The sequence below is a fragment of the Paroedura picta genome, chromosome 6 (genome assembly GCF_049243985.1).
Source record: "Paroedura picta isolate Pp20150507F chromosome 6, Ppicta_v3.0, whole genome shotgun sequence".
NCBI classification, from domain to species: Eukaryota; Metazoa; Chordata; class Lepidosauria; order Squamata; family Gekkonidae; genus Paroedura; species Paroedura picta.
This window is the reverse complement of record NC_135374.1, coordinates 2,255,711-2,274,516: the sequence shown is the minus strand read 5'-3', so window position 1 is coordinate 2,274,516 and position 18,806 is coordinate 2,255,711. Positions and strand designations below refer to the sequence as shown.

General features: G+C 53.5%; 1 protein-coding gene across 2 annotated transcripts in view; it reads right to left on the bottom strand.

Annotated features, from left to right (window-relative positions):
• Positions 1 to 18,806, bottom strand: part of LOC143839312 (cGMP-dependent 3',5'-cyclic phosphodiesterase-like) — a 273,064-nt gene that overhangs the window by 202,603 nt on the left and 51,655 nt on the right. Inside the window, exon 1 of one of the 2 annotated variants that reach the window (XM_077341147.1) lies at positions 16,103 to 16,354. The exons of the other annotated variant lie outside the window; for it this stretch is intronic. Within the exon in view, the coding sequence (XP_077197262.1) occupies positions 16,103 to 16,123 (21 nt within the window). The 5' untranslated portion in view covers positions 16,124 to 16,354. Of the gene's footprint in view, positions 1 to 16,102; positions 16,355 to 18,806 lie in introns of those variants that run through there. 2 annotated transcript variants of the gene reach the window in all.

Below are 18,806 nucleotides of genomic sequence, written 5' to 3'. Positions count from 1 at the left end.
GAATCCTAGAGTGGGAAGGGGCCATGAAGGCCATCTAGTCCCACCCCCTGCTCAGTGCAGGATCAGCCTCCAGCATCCAGGAGAAGGATATCTCCAGCCGCTGCTTGAAGACGGCCAGTGAGGGGGAGCTCCCCACCTCCTGGAGCAGCCCATCCCATGTCTGAACTAGACTCATAGATTCTTGTTGGTCTCAAAGGCCTTCCTGGACTGGAATCTTATTTTGCTGCAGATCCTCTGAAATAATCTCGTGAGAGATCCTGATTCGCTGCCCTGAAGCCCGAGTGGGCTTGTGGTTAATACTTACAGCTTTAATCAGGTGTGCTGGGTTTGATTCCCCATTCCTCTATAAGGAGCCAGCTGGCTAAGCTTGGGCCTGTCACAGTCCTGACAGTTCTGTTCTCACACAGCAGTTCTCTCAGAGCTCTCTCAGCCTCCCCTCCCTCACTGGGTGTCTGTTGTAGGGAGAGGAATGGAAGGCGATTGTCAGCCACTTTGAGTCTCCTTCTGGCAGAGAAAAGTGGGGAATAAAATCCAACTCTACTGCTGCTGATTTCTCCCCTCCTGCAGTTTATCTGGTTCCAAGGTGCACTGCACATCTGTCCCCTTCTTCTGACTGGGGCGTAACGACTCAGAAATCTCCATTTCTCTTTGCATCTGATGAAGGGACCGGCGGCTCTTGAAACTAATTACCCCCCCCCCCTCCAAATCATGTAGCTTTTTAATGTGACCCAGGACTGGAAACCAGCTGTTTGAGCAGAGGCCGACAGGGCTCCCCTCTGGGACTTGCCCTCTTGGGAGAGGGGGGCTCAGATGACCCTGGGTGGGACCCATCAAGATCGGCCTGCCGATGTCAGCCGCCAGATGGCCTGACACTTCCCGGGGAATCGCAAAGCCGCACTCCTCTCCTCCGTCTGATCTTTGTACACTTTTGTTATCTTCCCCTGCTTTGAACTTGTGATTTCATCTGATTAGGAGCTCCCGGGGAGACTTCTCAAGAAAGCGAGCCATAAATATGGAAAAGGCAGGGCTTTCATCCAGAGCGGCCCGCTTTCTTCTCCGCCCGGCCCGCTTTTTATTTTCTCTGCGCCACAAAACAGACGGCGCTTTTCCTGCTCCCCCACGCCCCGCTTGTCCACGGATGGATTTCACTCCCACAAGGCGTCACTGTGCCGAATCCGTGCCGCGCTCACCGAGGAGGACTCTGTCATCGGCAGAGTGAGTGGAGCCTCCATGTGCAGAAGCAGTGTACCGCAGAATATCTGACGCTAGGGAGAAACAAACAGGGGCTTCCGGCTGGCTCTGTAGGCGCCAGGATATTCGCCTAGGGCGAACAGGGGGTCCCAATCCCGCTGAGCCATCTCAGAGGGGGGGAGTAGAAAGCCAGCAACCAAAACCCTCATTGGAACTCGAAAATCTGAGGGGAGGAAGCAACAGGTTTGACTGCCGTGGGCTGGGAAATGCCTGGAGATCTGCAGGTTGGAGTCTGGGGAGGGCAGGGTGTGGGGGAAGGGACTTCAGCAGGGGATAATGCCATACAGCCCCCCCCCCCCGCTCCAAAGTGGCCCTTTCCTCCAGGGGAACTGATCTTTATTGCCCAGAGAGCAGGAGGGGGGGTGTGCCATCCCATAAGGAGGGAGGAATCGAACCCAGTGCTCCAGATAAGAAGAAGAAGAGTTGGATTTTACACTTTGCCTCTCTTTGCCCAAAGGAGTCCTAAAACGGCTTCCAATCGCCTTCCCTTCCTCTCCCCACAACAGACACCCTGTGAGGGAGGGGAGGCTGAGAGAGCCCTGAGATTACTGAAGAAGAAGAAGAGTTGGTTCTTAGATGCCACTTTTCTCTACCCGAAGGAGTCTCCAAGTGGCTTCCAGTCGCCTTCCCTTTCCTCTCCCCACAACAGACACCCTGTGAGGGAGGGGAGGCTGAGAGAGCCCTGAGATTACTGAAGAAGAAGAAGAGTTGGTTCTTAGATGCCACTTTTCTCTACCCGAAGGAGTCTCCAAGTGGCTTCCAGTCGCCTTCCCTTTCCTCTCCCCACAACAGACACCCTGTGAGGTGGGTGAGGCTGAGAGATCCCTGAGATTACTGAAGAAGAAGAACAAGAGTTGGTTCTTAGATGCCGCTTTTCTCTACCCGAAGGAGCCTCCAAGCGGCTTCCAATTGCCTTCCTTTCTTCTGCCCACCACAGGCACCCTGAGAGGGAGATGAGGGTGAGAGAGCTCTGAGAGAACTGGGACTGGCCCAAGGTCACCCAGCTGGCTGCACTGGGTGGGTGCGGGGAGCAGCAAATTGAACCCTCCTAACCATAACCCCAAACTGGTTCTCTCCACTTAGAGGACCTCCCAGTCAGCTTGCAAACCAGTGGCAGAAGCCATTTATTTATTTCCCTTTGCAGCCGTGTGTCTCCAGGGAGCGGGGATGCAAGCCGAGGGTGGATCTGTCCCCGTGGCTAAACAGGCGCCACGTTCCCATGGCCACCGTGGGCAGGGTGGGCGTTCTTTTCCTGCCCGCCAAGTGCTTTCCCCGGCTGCATTCCTCCCAAACCATTCAGTCTTTTGGCATTTCACAAGCCCCTGCAAAAAGACCTTCACACAGCCCTGATAGCCTCTTTTCGGGTGGGGGGGGGGGGTAGGACAGCTCCATTCGGGGTGTGTCACGTTTTAGTCGCTCCAGGGCTGCATCGCTCAGGAGTCTCCAGGAACTGGCTGACCACAGCAGCATTCTGTTCCCGACCTTTTGCGCTTCCTGCCCCGCATCAAATATATTGGGCTAAATGCAAGAAGAAAGCACAGAATCTCCTCGCAGTTTGCCCGATCCTCTGTGTTTCTCGGTTGAGAGAGGAAATGCTGTTCAAACTGATGACAAAGACGGTCTCACTCCATGCGTAAGGAGAGAAAGAAATTTTACTCACAAAAAAAAGCATATATTACCAGATGCATTCAGGTTGGTACGGTTAACTCATTGTGAACAGACTAATTTCAAAAATAGCTTAGCTCCCCATAGCTCTTAGCCCAGGTAAGGGACAGAGAGCAAAGAGATGAAAGGAAAGACTTCCTTTTTGTCTCCCCACAACAGACACCCTGGGAGGGAGGGGAGGCCGAAAGAGCCCTGAGATTACTGAAGAAGAAGAAGAGTTGGTTCTTAGATGCTGCTTTTCTCTACCTGAAGGAGTCTCAAAGTGGCTTACAGTCGCCTTCCCTTTCCTCTCCCCACAACAGACACCCTGTGAGGGAAGGGAGGCTGAGAGAGCCCTGAGATTACTGGAGAAGAAGATTTCTTAGATGCCGCTTTTCTCTACCCGAAGGAGTCTCAAAGCGGCTTCTATTCACCTTTCCTTTCCTCTCCCCACAACAGACACCCTGTGAGGGAGGGGAGGCTGAGAGAGCCCTGAGATTACTGAAGAAGAAGAGTTGGTTCTTATATGTCCCTTTTCTCTACCCGAAGGAGTCTCAAAGCGGCTTACAGTCACCTTCCCTTTCCTCTCCCCACAACAGACACCCTGTGAGGTGGGTGAGGCTGAGAGAGCCCTGAGATTACTGAAGAAGAAGAAGAGTTGGTTCTCATATGCCGCTTTTCTCTACCTGAAGGAGTCTCAAAGTAGCTTCCAACGCCTTCCCTTTCCTCTCCCCACAACAGACACCCTGTGAGGGGGGAGAAGCTGAGAGAGCCCTGAGATTACTGAAGAAGAAGAAGAAGAGTTGGTTCTCATATGCCGCTTTTCTCTACCCGAAGGAGTCTCAAAGTGGCTTCCAGTCGCCTTCCCTTTCCTCTCCCCACAACAGACACCCTGGGAGGGAGGGGAGGCTGAGAGTGCTCTGACAGGACTGCCCTGTGAGAACAGCTCTAACAGGGCTGTGACAAGCCCAAGGTCACCCAGCTGGCTGCCTGTGGAGGAGGAGCTGGATTTATGTTGGACCCCAGGAACGACACTTGCGGGGGCACCATCTTGGGGATCCTTGTGCTCGGTTCTTTGGGAGGGGGGACAACTCCCCCTACTCCTGTTCAATATATGAGGACAGTAAAGGCAGTAAAGGCATCCCAGCTCAAGGGCCAGTCCCCAAGAGGTTTGGCCAAGGGGGGGGGCGTCTCCTGACCTCACCCCACCCCTCCTGCACATCCGAAAAGTCTGCCAGCTCCTCGCCAAGATCACACTCATTTCAAAGCCCAATTGCAGACTCTCTGGAGGGGAGGGGAGGGGAGGGAGGGGAGGGGAAGGGGTTAACTGCACCTGACTGCACACGCAAAGCTAATGAAGCATCCCCAAGCCCACCCAGACATAGTTTGGCCAAATGGGGGGAGGGGGGGCTTCATGTCTGAATCTCAGAATTAGGCAGCGGGCTGTGAAAAGTTGCTGAGCTCGTATAGGTGTGATGGAGACGCATCGCTACGCCTGAATGCCTCCCGGGCCTGGTGCTCGTCCTCCCCTCGCATGCACGCACAAGCACACTGAGACGCACGGATATTCCAAGATCGGCAGCCGCCTGCGTCCAGTCTGCGGCAGCAGCAGCAAAGAGGCTGAGTCCAGCAGCACCGTCAGAAGTAGCAGAACCGGGGAGGAGCTTTCGGGGGTCACCGCCCACTTCTCCGGAGACAGCTAGAGTGGGAGCCCACCTGTGCTTCTGCCACAAGGCGCATGCATGCCCCAAAGGGGCTAGATCAAGAGCAGGAGAAACCTTCCAGATTAGCAAACGTGGGGCCAGGGGAGGAGCTTCTGGGAGTCACCACCCACTTCTTCAGACACCGGCACAGTGTCAGGGTTCAGAGTGGTGGACCCTAGTCTGGAGAAGTAGGTTCAATTCCCCACTGCTCCGCCACATGCCGCCAGCCGGATGGATCTGGGTCATGAACAGTTCTCTCTGAGCTTGCTCAGCTGCCCCCCAAGGGGCCTGTTATGGGGCGAGGAAGGGGGATGGTCAGAAGAAAACCAGGCCTCACAAGCAGGATATCAAAACAAAGGTTGGGGGAGCTTGGTCTGTTTGGCCTGGAGAGGAGGGGACTGAGAGGGGATCTGAGAACCATCTTCAAGTATTTAAAAGGCTGCCATATAGAGGATGGAGCAGAGTTGTTCTCTCTTGCCCCAGAGGGACGGACCAGAACGAATGGGATGAATGGGAACGAAAAGTAAAAGGATTCAGATGTCTTTATACTAACGCCCAAAGCATGGGCAATAAAAAGGAAGAGCTGGAACTTCTCATGCTGATGGAAAGGTATGATCTAGTAGGCATCACAGAAACTTGGTGGAATGATTCTCATGACTGGAATGTAATGGTGGATGGATATGAACTGTTCAGAAAAAACAGAATAGATCGAAGAGGTGGAGGAGTGGCACTGTATGTGAGGAAAGGGCTTACCTGTCAGGAAATTCTAGTGAAGGAGAGCATATCTACAGTGGAAAGCATCTGGGTGAAAATAAGCGAGGGGAAAACAAACAGTGTGGTGGTTGGTGTCTGCTACCGACCGCCTGACCAACAAGAGGATGTGGATGCTGCACTTTGTGAGCAGATTGAGAAAATATCCACACGGCAGGACCTTGTCATCATGGGTGACTTCAATTTCCCAGATGTGTGCTGGGAAACAAACTCTGCGAAGCGTCCTCAGTCATGCAAGTTTCTGACCTGCCTGGCTGACAATTTCATTTATCAAATAGTAGATGAACCCACAAGAGGTTCAGCCATACTGGACTTAATACTGACCAACAGGCAAGAGTTGGTGGATGAGGTGAAGGAGGTGGGGACCCTAGGGGGAAGTGACCATGTCCTCATAGAATTCCTTTTGAGATGGGGAGCCAAGGAAGCTTGTAGCCAGACGCGGATGTTGGATTTATTAAACTCAGAGACATGATGAGTGTCATACCATGGACGAGAATGCTGGAAGGGAAGGGAGCATGTGAAGGGTGGGTGCTACTCAAACAAGAGCTATTGCATGCTCAATCAATGACTATCCCAGAAAGACGAAAACACTGCAGGAGCTCTAAGAAGCCTATTTGGATGAACAGAGAACTTCAAGAGGAACTAAGAAAGAAAAGGAAAATGTTCAGGAAATGGAGGGAAGGAGTCAGTTATGTGAGGAGCAAACGTAAAGTAAAGGAGGCAATAGGCCCACTGTTGGGTGCAGATGGACAAACTCTAACGGAAGATGCAGAGAAAGCAGAAAGGCTTAGTGCCTATTAGTGCAGGGCGCGACCTGCAAACATCTGGAGGACAGTTTGGTGATCCAAGGAATGGATTTGTCTCCAACAGGTCCTGCCAGACCAACCTGGTTTCCTTTTTTGACCAAGTAACAGGTTTGCTGGATCATGGAAATTCGGTTGATGTCATTTACTTGGATTTTAGTAAAGATTTTGACAAGGTTCCCCATGATGTTCTGATGGATAAGTTGAAGGACTGCAATCTGGATTTTCAGATAGATAGGTGGATAGGGAATTGGTTAGAGAACCGCACTCAAAGAGTTGTTGTCAATGGTGTTTCATCAGACTGGAGAGAGGTGAGTAGCGGGGTACCTCAGGGCTCGGTGCTCGGCCCGGTACTTTTTAACATATTTATTAATGATCTAGATGAGTGGGTGGAGGGACTACTCATCAAGTTTGCAGATGACACCAAATTGGGAGGACTGGCAAATACTCCGGAAGATAGAGACAGAGTTCAACGAGATCTGAACACAATGGAAAAATGGGCAAATATTTATCATATCATACTTATCATATCAAATGAGAACATATCATATCAAATGAGAACAAGATGCAATTTAATAAAGATAAATGTAAAGTTCTGCATCTGGGTCAGAAAAATGAAACGCATGCCTACTGGATGGGGGATACGCTTCTAGGTAACACTGTGTGTGAATGAGACCTTGGGGTACTTGTGGATTGTAAGCTAAACATGAGCAGGCAGTGTGATGCAGCGGTAAAAAAGGCAAATGCCATTTTGGGCTGTATCAACAGAGGCATCACATCAAAATCACAAGATGTCATAGTCCCATTGTATACAGCACTGGTCAGACCACACCTGGAGTACTGTGTGCAGTTCTGGAGGCCTCACTTCAAGAAGGACGTAGATAAAATTGAAAGGGTACAGAGGAGAGCGACGAAGATGATCTGGGGCCAAGGGACCAAGCCCTATGAAGAGAGGTTGAGGGACTTGGGAATGTTCAGCCTGGAGAAAAGGAGGTCGAGAGGGGACATGATAGCCCTCTTTAAGTATTTGAAAGGTTGTCACTTGGAGGAGGGCAGGATGCTGTTTCTGCTGGCTGCAGAGGAGAGGACACGCAGTAATGGGTTTAAACTACAAGTACAACAATATAGGCTAGATATCAGGAAAACGTTTTTCACAGTCAGAGTAGTTCAGCAGTGGAATAGGCTGCCTAAGGAGGTGGTGAGCTCCCCCTCACTGGCAGTCTTCAAGCAAAGGCTGGATACACACTTTTCTTGGATGCTTTAGAGTTGATCCTGCGTTGAGCAGGGGGTTGGACTAGACGGCCTGTATGGTCCCTTCCAACTCTATGATTCTATGATTCTATGAAATTAATTCAAAAGAAATTCCATCTAAACATCCGGAAGCAGTTCCTGACAGTCAGAGTGGTTTCTCAGTGGAACAGGCTTCCTCGGGAGGTGGTGGGTTCTCCATCTTTGGAGATTTCTAAGCAGAGGCTGGAGAGCCATCTGACGGAGAGGCTGATTCTGGGAAGGCTCAAGGGGGTGGCAGGGGACAGTGGGTGAGCGAGAGGGTTGTGGGTGTCCTCTGCATAGTGCAGGGGGTTGGACTAGATGACCCAGGAGGTCCCTTCCCACTCTAGGATTCCATGATTCCGACTCTTCTTCTCATCCTCATCTGTCCTGAACGGACGAAGCCCCGAATGCCCCAGCCCCTGTGGTTTCGTGCAGCCTCGGCCAGCAGGGCCTTGGACAGCCTCGGTTTCCTCCCAGGCCTCTTTGTCACCTCTGGAGCATCATTTCCTGCCTGAGTCAACCCAGACGTTGGCCGGGTAATAAATGAGAGGAAAGGGCTGGGGAGACCTTCGCTGCACACAATGGCCGGCCAGCGTCTCTTGCAGCAGGGGAATCGCAGCCGGCTTCCTCCCCACCTTCTCCGGAAGAGGGTGTGTGGAGGGTCCCCCTTCCGACAAGGAAAATGCACACAGCCAGGCCTCGGGTGACCCCCACCAAACCTTAAGCGGGGGACCTGGGATGCCAGCCTCCAGGTGGGACCTGGAGGTCTCCCAGAATACCAGCTCATCTCCAGGGGGAAGAGATCAGCTCCCCCTGGAGAAAACGGCTGCTTTGGAGGGGGGACTCTAGGGCAGTGTCCCCCACTGAGGTTCAGGGATGCCAACCTACAGGTGGGACCTGGGGATCCCCCTGAACTGTAGCTGGAGGCCGGCATCCCTACCTTGGGCCAATCACATGCCCTCCATCTAACCTACCTCACAGGGGTGTTGTGAAGCTATCATGGAGGAGAGGAGACTCCATTGGCAAGAAGGGCAGGATACAAGTTTTTGTATAATTGTGTCAATTAATCTCCCTTCCCTCCAGAGTCAGATTTGGAAAATGGTTTCTTGAAAGAAGGGGAGTTTTGTGGTGGGCTCATCTTTTGAACAAATGGAGGGGGGCGTTTTTCAAGATCCCTCGTGCTACAAGATTCTTTGCCAACAACATGGTCCCATCAATGGATAGATCCAGGTGCACAGCCATGCTGGTCTGAAGCCATGGGTCACATTTGAGTCCCGTGGCACCTTGAAGACCAACAAAGCTTTATTCTTGTTTCCTGGGCGTACAAAAGTTCTTTCTTCCTTTCTTCCTTTCTTCCTTCCTTCCTTAACCCTGAGTCCTATTCTCCTTCCTTCCTTCCTTCCTTCCTTCCTTCCTTCCTTCCTTCCTTCCTTCCTTCCTTCCTTCCTTCCTTCCTTCCTTCCTTCCTTCCTTCCTTCCTTCGAAAGCAATCTCTTTAGATTATTATCCCAGGACTGTAAAGTCATAAACGGGGCTGCAGTGAGCCCAGGGCGGACCCTCTCCTAGGCTTGTCAACCTCCAGATCACACCTGCAGACCTGCGATTACATCTCACTTCCAGGGAGAAGAGATCAGTCCACCTGGAGAATATGGCTGCTCTAGAGAGCTGGACTCTATGGCACCTTCTCTCCCAGGCTCCAAAACCTTCCAGTATTTTCAACCCTGGAAGGGTCAGCTCTGCCCTCTCCACTCCTCTATGCTCCAGGCCACTGAGAAGGGAGCACAGGCTGTCTCTCTGCCCCTTCCACTGGGGGGAAAATTAAAATCCAGGTCCTAAAATACCAGCCACGGACAAAACCACTGAAGCTCATACTGCAGGAGGAAGAGGAGCTCCATGTAATAGAAAGAGATAAGGGAATATTTTAGGACCTGGATTTTAATACCTTTTAGATAATTTTGACTATAATGTAAAATCAGTGTAGACATTATATATTACAGATTCATCTGACATAGAAAGCCAGCTTGGAACATTGGTTGAGAGTGGCAGCCTCTAATCTGGAGAGCTGTTTGATTCCCTGCTCCTCCTCCACATGCAGCCAGCTGGGTGACCTTGGGCCAGTCACAGTCCTGTTAGATCTGTTCTTGCAGAGCAGTTCTCTCAGAGCTCTCTCAGCCCCACCTACCTCCCAGGGTGACTGTTGTGGGGAAAGGAAGGGAAAGGTTTTTGTCAGCCACTTTGAGTCTCCTTCGGGTAAGGAAAAGAAGGGTCTATAACCAGCTCTTCTTGAAACCCTGTTGCCGAAACCCGCAGGGAATTTTTAGAAATGTAACTGAGTAATGAAATATTTTTCTGCTGGATTTTGCACCACCAGCCTTGGCTCTATTTTTATCTCCTGTGACTGGTGCAGCTCTTCATTTTCTTGTGACTCGTTGAAATGAAGTCAGGACATCCATCCGTTTCTATTCTGGCGAGATCAGTGGATCCAACCTGACGGCTTGCAAAACCGGCTTTAAAAAGGGGACGGCTTCCCAGGAATTGCAGTGTCTTTCTTGCTAACTGCTTTTGCTAAATGTTATTCATGAGGGACGTTTTTGAAAGGAGGGGAACGATTGAAATAAAGTCTTCTCTAGTTTTTTAATACTTAATGACTGCTTTAACAACCCCCAGGAAGGACGTTCCAGGTGGGTCGCTGTGCTGGTCCGAAGGGGCAGAACAAAGTCCAAGTCCAGGGACCTCTTGGTGCATCATTCGAGGTGTACGATTGGGTGTGCGTGGACACTTAACCAGACACACTGAAGTGGAGGTGACCAGTCCAAAGAGACCCTCTCACCCGTGCTAAATAATGCAGTTTCGATTCACTTCCCATCTCCCATTTGCAAGGGGATTTGGCCGTTTCACGAGAAAATCCAGCCGCAAAAGTGCATTATCTCACGGTATGGAATGAACAGTAAAATCCAGTTGCAAAGGGCACTAAATTAGAAGTGTGTGTTTTTAGTGAATGGTAAATTCCATTTAGAATCGGAGAATGATATGGAGGGTACCGCCTGGGTCATCTAGTCCAACCCCCTGCACTGTGCAGGACACCCACAACCCTCTCGCTCCTCCACTGTCACCTGCCACCCCCTTGACCCTTCACAGAATCAGCCTCCATCAGACGGCTCTCCAGCCTCTGTTTAAAATCTCCAAAGACAGAGAACCCACCACCTCCCGAGGAAGCCTGTTCCACTGAGAAACCGCTCTGACTGTCAGGAACTTCTTCTGGATGTTTAGATAGAATTTCTTTTGAATTAATTTTATAGCATTCGTTCTGGTCCGTCCCTCTGGGGCAAGAGAGAACAACTCTGCTCCATCCTCCATATGGCAGCCTTTTAAATACTTGAAAGTGGTTCTCAGATCCCTTCTCAGTCGTCTCCTCTCCAGGCTCAACAGACCAAGCTCCCCCAACCTTTCCTCCTAGTCCTTGATGTACCCGAGGAAGTGGGCCTGCACATGAAAGCTCCTCCCTTGAGTAAAATTTGAGTTGGTCTTCAAGGTGTCCCTGGACTCAAACTTTGTCCTTGGAATTCCCCAGCTAGAGCGACGGGCTTGGGTTCCTTTTTCTTTTCTTTTGGTTTTGAGAACCTGGAACAGAACTTTAGGTTCAAGTCAAAACACCGACAGTTTTTAAAAATCATTTTCTGTAGGGCTTTCAGAGAAAAGCGAGAGCACAAAGCAGGCTTCCCAACTCCAGTCTGGAAATCCATGCCTCATATTTCCCTCCAGTAATGATGGAAATTTGGGGGCGAGACAGGCAGTGGGTGGGTTCAAACCTGCCCAGGAAGCCTTCTGTGCTGCCCCATTGCTGTCCAGAGCCAGGAATTCCCTTCTGGACCCCAGTCTCCCATTGCAGCCCTCTGCCCGGCTTCCTCCTCTCCCTTGGCCACTGCCATATTGGCAGGAGAGCTAATTATCGAGCCAAGAGCGGCAACTGGCTATGATAATGAGGTTTGCTAAGGAAGCACATTCGGAAAAACCAGGGAAGGAAGAAGGAGGAGGAGGAGGAGGAGGCTGGTCGGCCGGAATTGTAGTCCATGGAAATCTGGAGGGCCACAGTTTAGAATCATAGAATCCTAGAATCATAGAGTTGGAAGGGGCCACACAGGCCATCTAGTCCAACCCCCTGCTCAATGCAGGATCAGCCCTAAGCATCCTAAAGCATCCAAGAAAAGTGTGCACTACCCCGATACGGCATCTGAGGAAGAGGGCCCAGACACAGAAGCTTATACCTGGAGCCAAACTTGGTTGGTCTTGAAGGTGCCCCTTGAATGCAGTTTCCTGAGCTCACGAGAAGGCTGAGCATGTGTCAACGGATACCCTAAATTGCCCAGGTGTGCCAACTCCCTCCCCTTTAGACCGGGGAGGCAACAGAAGCTTGGCCAGACGGGTCTTCATCTTTGGTCCTGCATCCTCCCGGCCAGGAACGCAAAGGCATAGAAGACAAACTAAACATGTAGGGGCTGTTCAGCTCGGCATGTACTTAGGAGGGATCAGAGAGATGCCCCAGTAGGGATGCCAGCCTCCAGGTGGGACCTGGGGATTCCTCCGGATTACAGCTCATCTCCATACTGAAGAGGTCAGCTCCCCTGGAGGAAACGGCTGCTTGGGAGGGGAGACTCTGTGGCACCCACTGAGGTCCTCGCCCTCCCCGGGCTGCATCCCCAAATTGCCAGGAGTTCCTCAATCCCTCCCACCCCTGGGTGGGATGCTTCCCCTGGACATCAGGACACAGAAGAAGAAGAAGAAGAAGAAGAAGAAGAAGAAGAAGAAGAAGAAGAAGAAGAAGAAGAAGAAGAAGAAGAGTTGGTTCTTATATGCCGCTTTTCTCTACCCGAAGGAGGCTCAAAGTGGCTTACAGTCGCCTTCCCTTTCCTCTCCCCACAACAGACACCCTGTGAGGGAGGGGAGGCCGAGAGAGCCCTGAGATTACTGAAGAAGAAGAAGAGTTGGTTCTTATATGCCGCTTTTCTCTCCCCGAAAGAGTCTCAAAGTGGCTTACAGTCACCTTCCCTTTCCTCTCCCCACCACAGACACCCTGTGGGGTGGGTGAGGCTGAGAGAGCACTGATATCACTGCTCGGTCAGAACAGTTTTATCAGTGCCGTGGCGAGCCCAAGGTCACCCAGCTGGCTGCATGTGGGGGAGCGCAGATTCGAACCTGGCATGCCAGATTAGAAATCCGCACTCCTAACCACTACACCAAACTGGCTCACCCCACCCAGGGCACTGGGTGGGGTGTCCCAGCTGGCCTGTCCCTCCCGAGTGATTTGTGTTCCTGATAGGAGACCTCAGAGCTAGGCAGGGCGCTTTGGCTCCCCTCTGGGCCCGCCCTTCCCGAGGCCCAAGACTCCCTGGCGAAAGGCAGCCTCCCAATCCGATTATCTCCCCTCCAGCCCGGCTGCTAACACGTATCAATTAGGCGTAGATGGATGGGAGCGTCAGCCCATAATTGCATTGAGCCGCCAGCAGAGAAATCTGGCCAGCGGCTGAGCCCCCCACGGCCACAGGCCAGCTTGCCCGGCACAGGCAGCTGATGGGACGGCTGCAGACAGAGATCCTTCAGGCGGCTGAGCCTTAGGGCAGGCAAGGATGTGCTGGGCGGTGGTCACAGCTTGGCTCTTCCTTCCCTGGCATGGGCAGGAGGGAGGCTGAGGAAGAAGGGCCAAGCGATGAGACACAGAATCCCCCCAGGGGAAGGTTGCCCAACCTGCAGATTCCTTAAGCAAGTCCTCACCTTGCAGTAAGAGTAGAATCCTAGAGGAGGAAGGACCCTCCAGGGTCATCTAGTTCTACCCCCTGAAGAATGCAGGAAATCCACAACTACCTTCCCTCCCACTCTGACCCCAATTCCGTGCCCAGGTGATGCTCCCCCCCCCCCAACAAGAATCCATTGTCAGTTTGGCCTGGAGGAGATTCACCTCCCGACCCCAAAGTGGCAATGGGCATTTCCCTGGGTCTTCAAGGAAGGGCCACAAGAGGCAACCCCTGGCACATCCCTTCCTGCCCACCCACTCCCCAGCTGCCTAAGGAGTCATTTACACATGGAACTCCCTGCTGCAGGAAGGGGGCGGCTACAAGGCTGGGCAGCTTCCAGAGGGGCCTGGGCATTCATGCAGAAAAGAGGTCCACAGAGTCTGGATGGACAACTTCTTGCTGCTTGGGGGGCCACAGGGGGGCACTTCTGGATTTCTGGCCCCAGAGGTGGACCTCCTGATGGCTGCCCAAGGTTTTGGTCACTGTGTGACACAGAGTGTGGGACTGGTGTGTGTGAAACAAGTGGTTTTAATACCTCATTTTTCACTACCTGAACAAGTCACTAAGGGGCTTATAAACAGCCTTACGTTTGTCTCCCCACAACAGACACCCTGTGAGGGAGGTGAGGCCGAGAGAGCCCTGAGATTACTGAAGAACAAGAAGAAGAGTTGGTTCTTATATGCCGCTTTTCTCTACCTGAAGGAGTCTCAAAGCGGCTTCCATTCGCCTTCCCTTTCCTCTCCCCACAACAGACACCCTGGGAGGGAGGTGAGGCTGTGACAGCCCTGAGATTACTGAAGAAGAAGAATAAGAGCTGGTTCTTATATGCCGCTTTTCTCCACCCGAAGGAGGCTCAAAGCGCCTTCCCTTTCCTCTCCCCTGTGAGGTTGGAGAGGCTGAGAGAGCCCTGAGAGATCTGTGACTGGCCCAAGGTCACCCAGCTGGCTGCCTGGGGAGGAGGAGTGGGGAATGCGACCCGTCTCTCCAGATTCAAGGCTGCCGCTCTTCACCCCTCTCAGGAGGGGAAAACCCCTTGAGAAGAGAAAGAGAAGACCTGTTCTCCACAAGGGTGGCCTGAAAAGCTGTGAGGAGACTTTCTCCCCTTGTGCAACAGGAGTCATGACTGGCTAACGTGCCTGGCCCTGAACCTGTTGGCCAGGCCGTGGGGCTGAGCTTCCACCCCCTCACCTATTACCTGCTGGCTCTGACGAAGACCATTGTGCCCAGACGGCCTTGTCAAAGGCAACAGTCCTCTTGAGAGCATAAACACCCCCTTTGTGAGCTGAGCCGAGCCGCAAGGGCCGTATTCCATGCAAACGCAGGAAAATAAAGATCCAGCAGCCGTTCGCCTTAGGATGAGAAGTGGTTTGGGGGCAGAGGCAATTATGAGTCTCAGCTGATTTTTCTTTTTTGTCCCAAACAGCTCTCTGTTTAATGCCTCTCTGCACCTTCCTGGCAAACCAGTCCCTCCAGGAGGCCAGGCGGCGCGGATCTTGACCTCCCGTTCCCACCCTCCTGTCCTTCCCCGCACGGCCCTTCACATCCCCCCCCCCCCCCCAGCAACCACTCTGCACTTTGCTGTGACATCCAGCACAGGCCGGTGAAATACACACGAACGGCACACAAGGAGGAGAGAGTAAACGTCTCGAGGAGACCCAACACATTCCAGTCCCGAAAGCACCTCAGCCAGAGAGCTCTAATGGGGAACGATCCGCATTTCACCTCCAGGCGTCACCTCTGCCACCCACCACCCCTGCTGCACATCCATTCAGGTGATTATGCGGACGGGCAAAGCTCTCCCGGGATGCCACACCGAGACGCCTGGCGACAGATCGCTCGGGTCAGCCAGCCAAGCCACACGAAACTGGTCCTCACATCCCCCCCCCCCATCGGCAGCTGATCCACCGAGAAACCCACGTTTCATTTTAGAACGCAGCACTGTAGAGACCGACAAGAATTTCAGGGGGGTCCGTCTTTGAGTTACAAATGGACTCGAATCGAACGGTTCTACTGCCGACCGACACGGTTCCCCGCTGAATTGACCCACATTTCACCATGACGGAGCCGTGGGGGGGGGGCAGACCCAGAGCATGCAGCAAAGCCCCTTGTGTGAGAGCCAAAACTTTCCCCAGCCGAAACACCCCTTTCAAGAACCAGGACGGGAAACCTGAGCCAGGAACATCTCATCCCAGGCGCTGCTGCTGTTCAGCTCCCAGCAAACTCAAAACCGGTATCTGGAATTCCTAGGAAACGTTCACCAGATCGGGGGGCCGGAGACAAGTTGAGTCTAGGGCACATATCTCCCCCGTTCAATCCCACAGTCGGGCCAAGAATGAGGGGAAGGGGCAAACTGGGGTGGGGTCCGTTAGGGAGAGACCACCCCCCAGACTGTGGGGTGTGCCGGAGGGGGGGGGGAGAGGAAAGGTTCCTTCATCTTGCAATCCGTAAAGCTTCTTTTCAACGAAATAAAACAACAGTTTTCGGCCACCCGCCCACTCAGACAGACCCTCCGCTAAAAGAAACAGGGGCGGCGGGGGGGGGGGATGGCATTTGAATCCAGCCATCTGCCCCCCTGCCCCTGTTCCGTGGCCATCTGCACATGCAAACATATCCCTCTTCCCCCCCCCAATCCTCCCCCCCCCACAAGAACACATAAAAACACCGTTTGAATTAAGCCTTTGGCAAGGTTAAACAATTAGTACGGAGGAAAAGGGAGGGTGGGGAGAGACGAGCAAAGAGGTCGGAAACAGATTCTAAAAGAACCCCCCCACCCCCACCCCCACCACCCACCACCCAAAACAGGACTCTTTGAGCGACAGGGCAGGCCTCCGGCCACAAGACCCCGTTTCCGAAAAGAGAAGGCCCTTACACTTGCGGGACAGCTGTCCATCTCGGGAGCCCATGCCCGGCGGTGCAGCCTGCCTGGAGGAATCCTCGAAAGTAGTCAGCCTGCAAAGAGCCGTTCTGCGCTCTCCAGAGCATGAGGCTGGTCCTGCCCAGTTCCTCCACCCCGCAGCCGGAATCTCTCTCCTCTGCAAGGCAGTTTCCAGCGCGGAGAGCAGCTGCCTCAGTTCTGGTGTGCGCTCGGCCAGACGGGCATGCCAGGAGGACACCCTCCCCTGCACCACCCTGGACGGGCATGCCAACACTGCCTGCCTAGCCCCCTCCCCGGGGGGCCCAGTGGCCGGGGACAGCTGTGGGGTGAGCAGTCCGCCCTTCTTCCAGATCTGGGGGGCCAGTTTGCCTGCTGCAGCCACCCCGGGACCAAAGGATCCTCTTCCAGGGGTCAGAACAAGCTGTCCTGGGCTCAAAGCCCAGCATGTCCGTCGGGAACCGAGTCAGGGGCCGAGAGGGCAGGGTCTGGGCTGGTGGTCCGACCCAGCGGTGCAAATACATGCTCCAAAAGGTAGCAAGGAATCCAGGACCACCTTGGAGGCGAGGAAGGTGGGGAGGAAGGGGGGAGTTTTGGGGAGCTCCTGAAAGCTCGCCCGCTGAGAGTCTTGCTGATCTCCAGCATGCTCCTGGGTTCGAATTTGGCTCTTCCGTGGCAGACTGAAATGGCCGTACTCGAACATGAGGCCATGCTCCTGTTTCCCTAGTCCGTGCCCAGTGGGAGGCTTCCAGCGTCTGCCCAAGTCGTTGCTTCTTTGCATCCTCAGCCTGTGGAACTCAGTCCCCCTGGAAGGGAGGCACGAGACTGGGAGACTTGCAGAGAACAGACTTGTTCGTGGGCTCAGGCACAAGAGCCAAGGATGAAAACCCACACCTGAGAAAACCAAGAGAAAGCAGAGAGCGAAAGGAAAGGGGCCTTCACCTTCCCTGGCAAAACTGGACTTTTAGAGTTCCCAAAAAAACAACGAAAGACGGCACGGGTCCCCTCAAGGCAGCACGGATTCTATTTCCAAATCTCCAACTGTGTGTAGCGCTTCATCCCAGCTGTTTCTGAGGAAGTGAGCAGCGACTGACAAAAACTCCTTTTCTGCCACAAATTTTGCTAGTTTTGAATGGACTCTGGCTCTTCTCTCCTGCTACAGATGGACTCACCTGCCTGGATCTACCTGCTTGGAGGGCACCGCATTTAGCGGCACAGAATGGAAATCCATGAACAATTAGCCACAATAGCTAAGCAGAACCTCCCCAATTAGAGGCAGTCTACCCAAAGTCTTTTGCTGCACTAGGATCAACCCCTGGCCCCATGCTTCTCCTGCCTGGGTGCCTTCCAGGTGGGGGGCTGGCGTGGACCGGGATGGGGAGCAGCCCCAGGAGGCGGAGCCAGTGAGCTCTCATGGGAGCATGGGAAGCCAACGACCTTGCAAGGTAGGCGAGGTGGAGGGAGTGTGGCAGGCCTGATAACCCTCAGTGGCCTTCTGGGGCACGGTGGATTGGGAGAAACCTTGAGGCTGTCTCGGGCACCAGATGCCAAGAAGGAAGGTCAGGAGAGCCCAAATAAAGCCCCCAGGCATCTTGTCCAAGGGGACAGACGTCTGTTTTCCAGCCCACAAAGAGAGCTGAGAAGATGCCAGAGCTGGTTCTCTGCTGCTGTGGCCACACCTCCTCTCAAACAGACGCGAAAGACGCAGGCTGGAGCGTGGCCCTTTGGCAGGGCCAAAGCTCAGAATGGCAGGAGGCCTTCACACACACACACACACACACACACACACACACCCGCCCGGGGAAATCCAAACCGGTCAGCTTGTGATCCCTGGCCAAGACCTTCCGTCATCGGCTCATCTTTCAGGGCCTCCAAGAGCTTGTGCTCCCTGCGCCAAAGTACGTCAACATCACTTGGGAGAGACCCCCGGAGGCTGCCGGCCCCGTCCTTGTCGGGTTACAAAGGGAGGAGCACCTGGCCTCCCCCAAGGACCCGGAGCCCCCTGCGCACGCACACAACTGAGCACACAACAACCACACACTTCTCTCGCTGGAGAAACTGCAAGCTGTAGGGACGGCACCACACTGCCTCCTAGCGTGCGGACAGCCTCGAGGAAACCAAAGGCAGGGCACCTCCAGCGCCAGATGCCGGAGGAAGACCTCATGTGGCCACCGGGAGGCCAGGTGGGGCACTCCCCAGGTAGCCCCCGAGGACTGGGTGTGGCTTGGCGACCCTCCGGCCCCTCCGCCAAGAACATGGGGGCCTTCTCATCACCGAAGCTCACCCCAGCTGGAGCCATCAAAGCTTTCCCTGGAGGGAACCAGACATCTTTCCTGCTGCCTGCCAGGTATTTGGGGTGGGGGCTTTCGCCCAGCAAGGCTCCTGATTGTGCACTGGAGACCAGGTTGGCTACGCAGATTTTTGAGAATTGGCTTTATTCTCTCGTGCTCTTTTCTCCAGAGTATTTTTTTAAAGGACTCTGCCCTTCTGCCCTTCGACTTCCTGTGTCCATCTCGCTTGGGGCCCATTCGGTGGCCGGAGCCGGGTTTTCAAAGGTGCCCACGGGGCCCAGAAATCCTGGAGAGCCCCTCCTCTAGCTTAAGGGCTTAGCGATTTCTCCCAGCTTGTATCTATGGCTACGAGGTTTTGATCACCGATCACTCAGCAACAACTTTAAATAGCAGATTATTTTAAAAACATA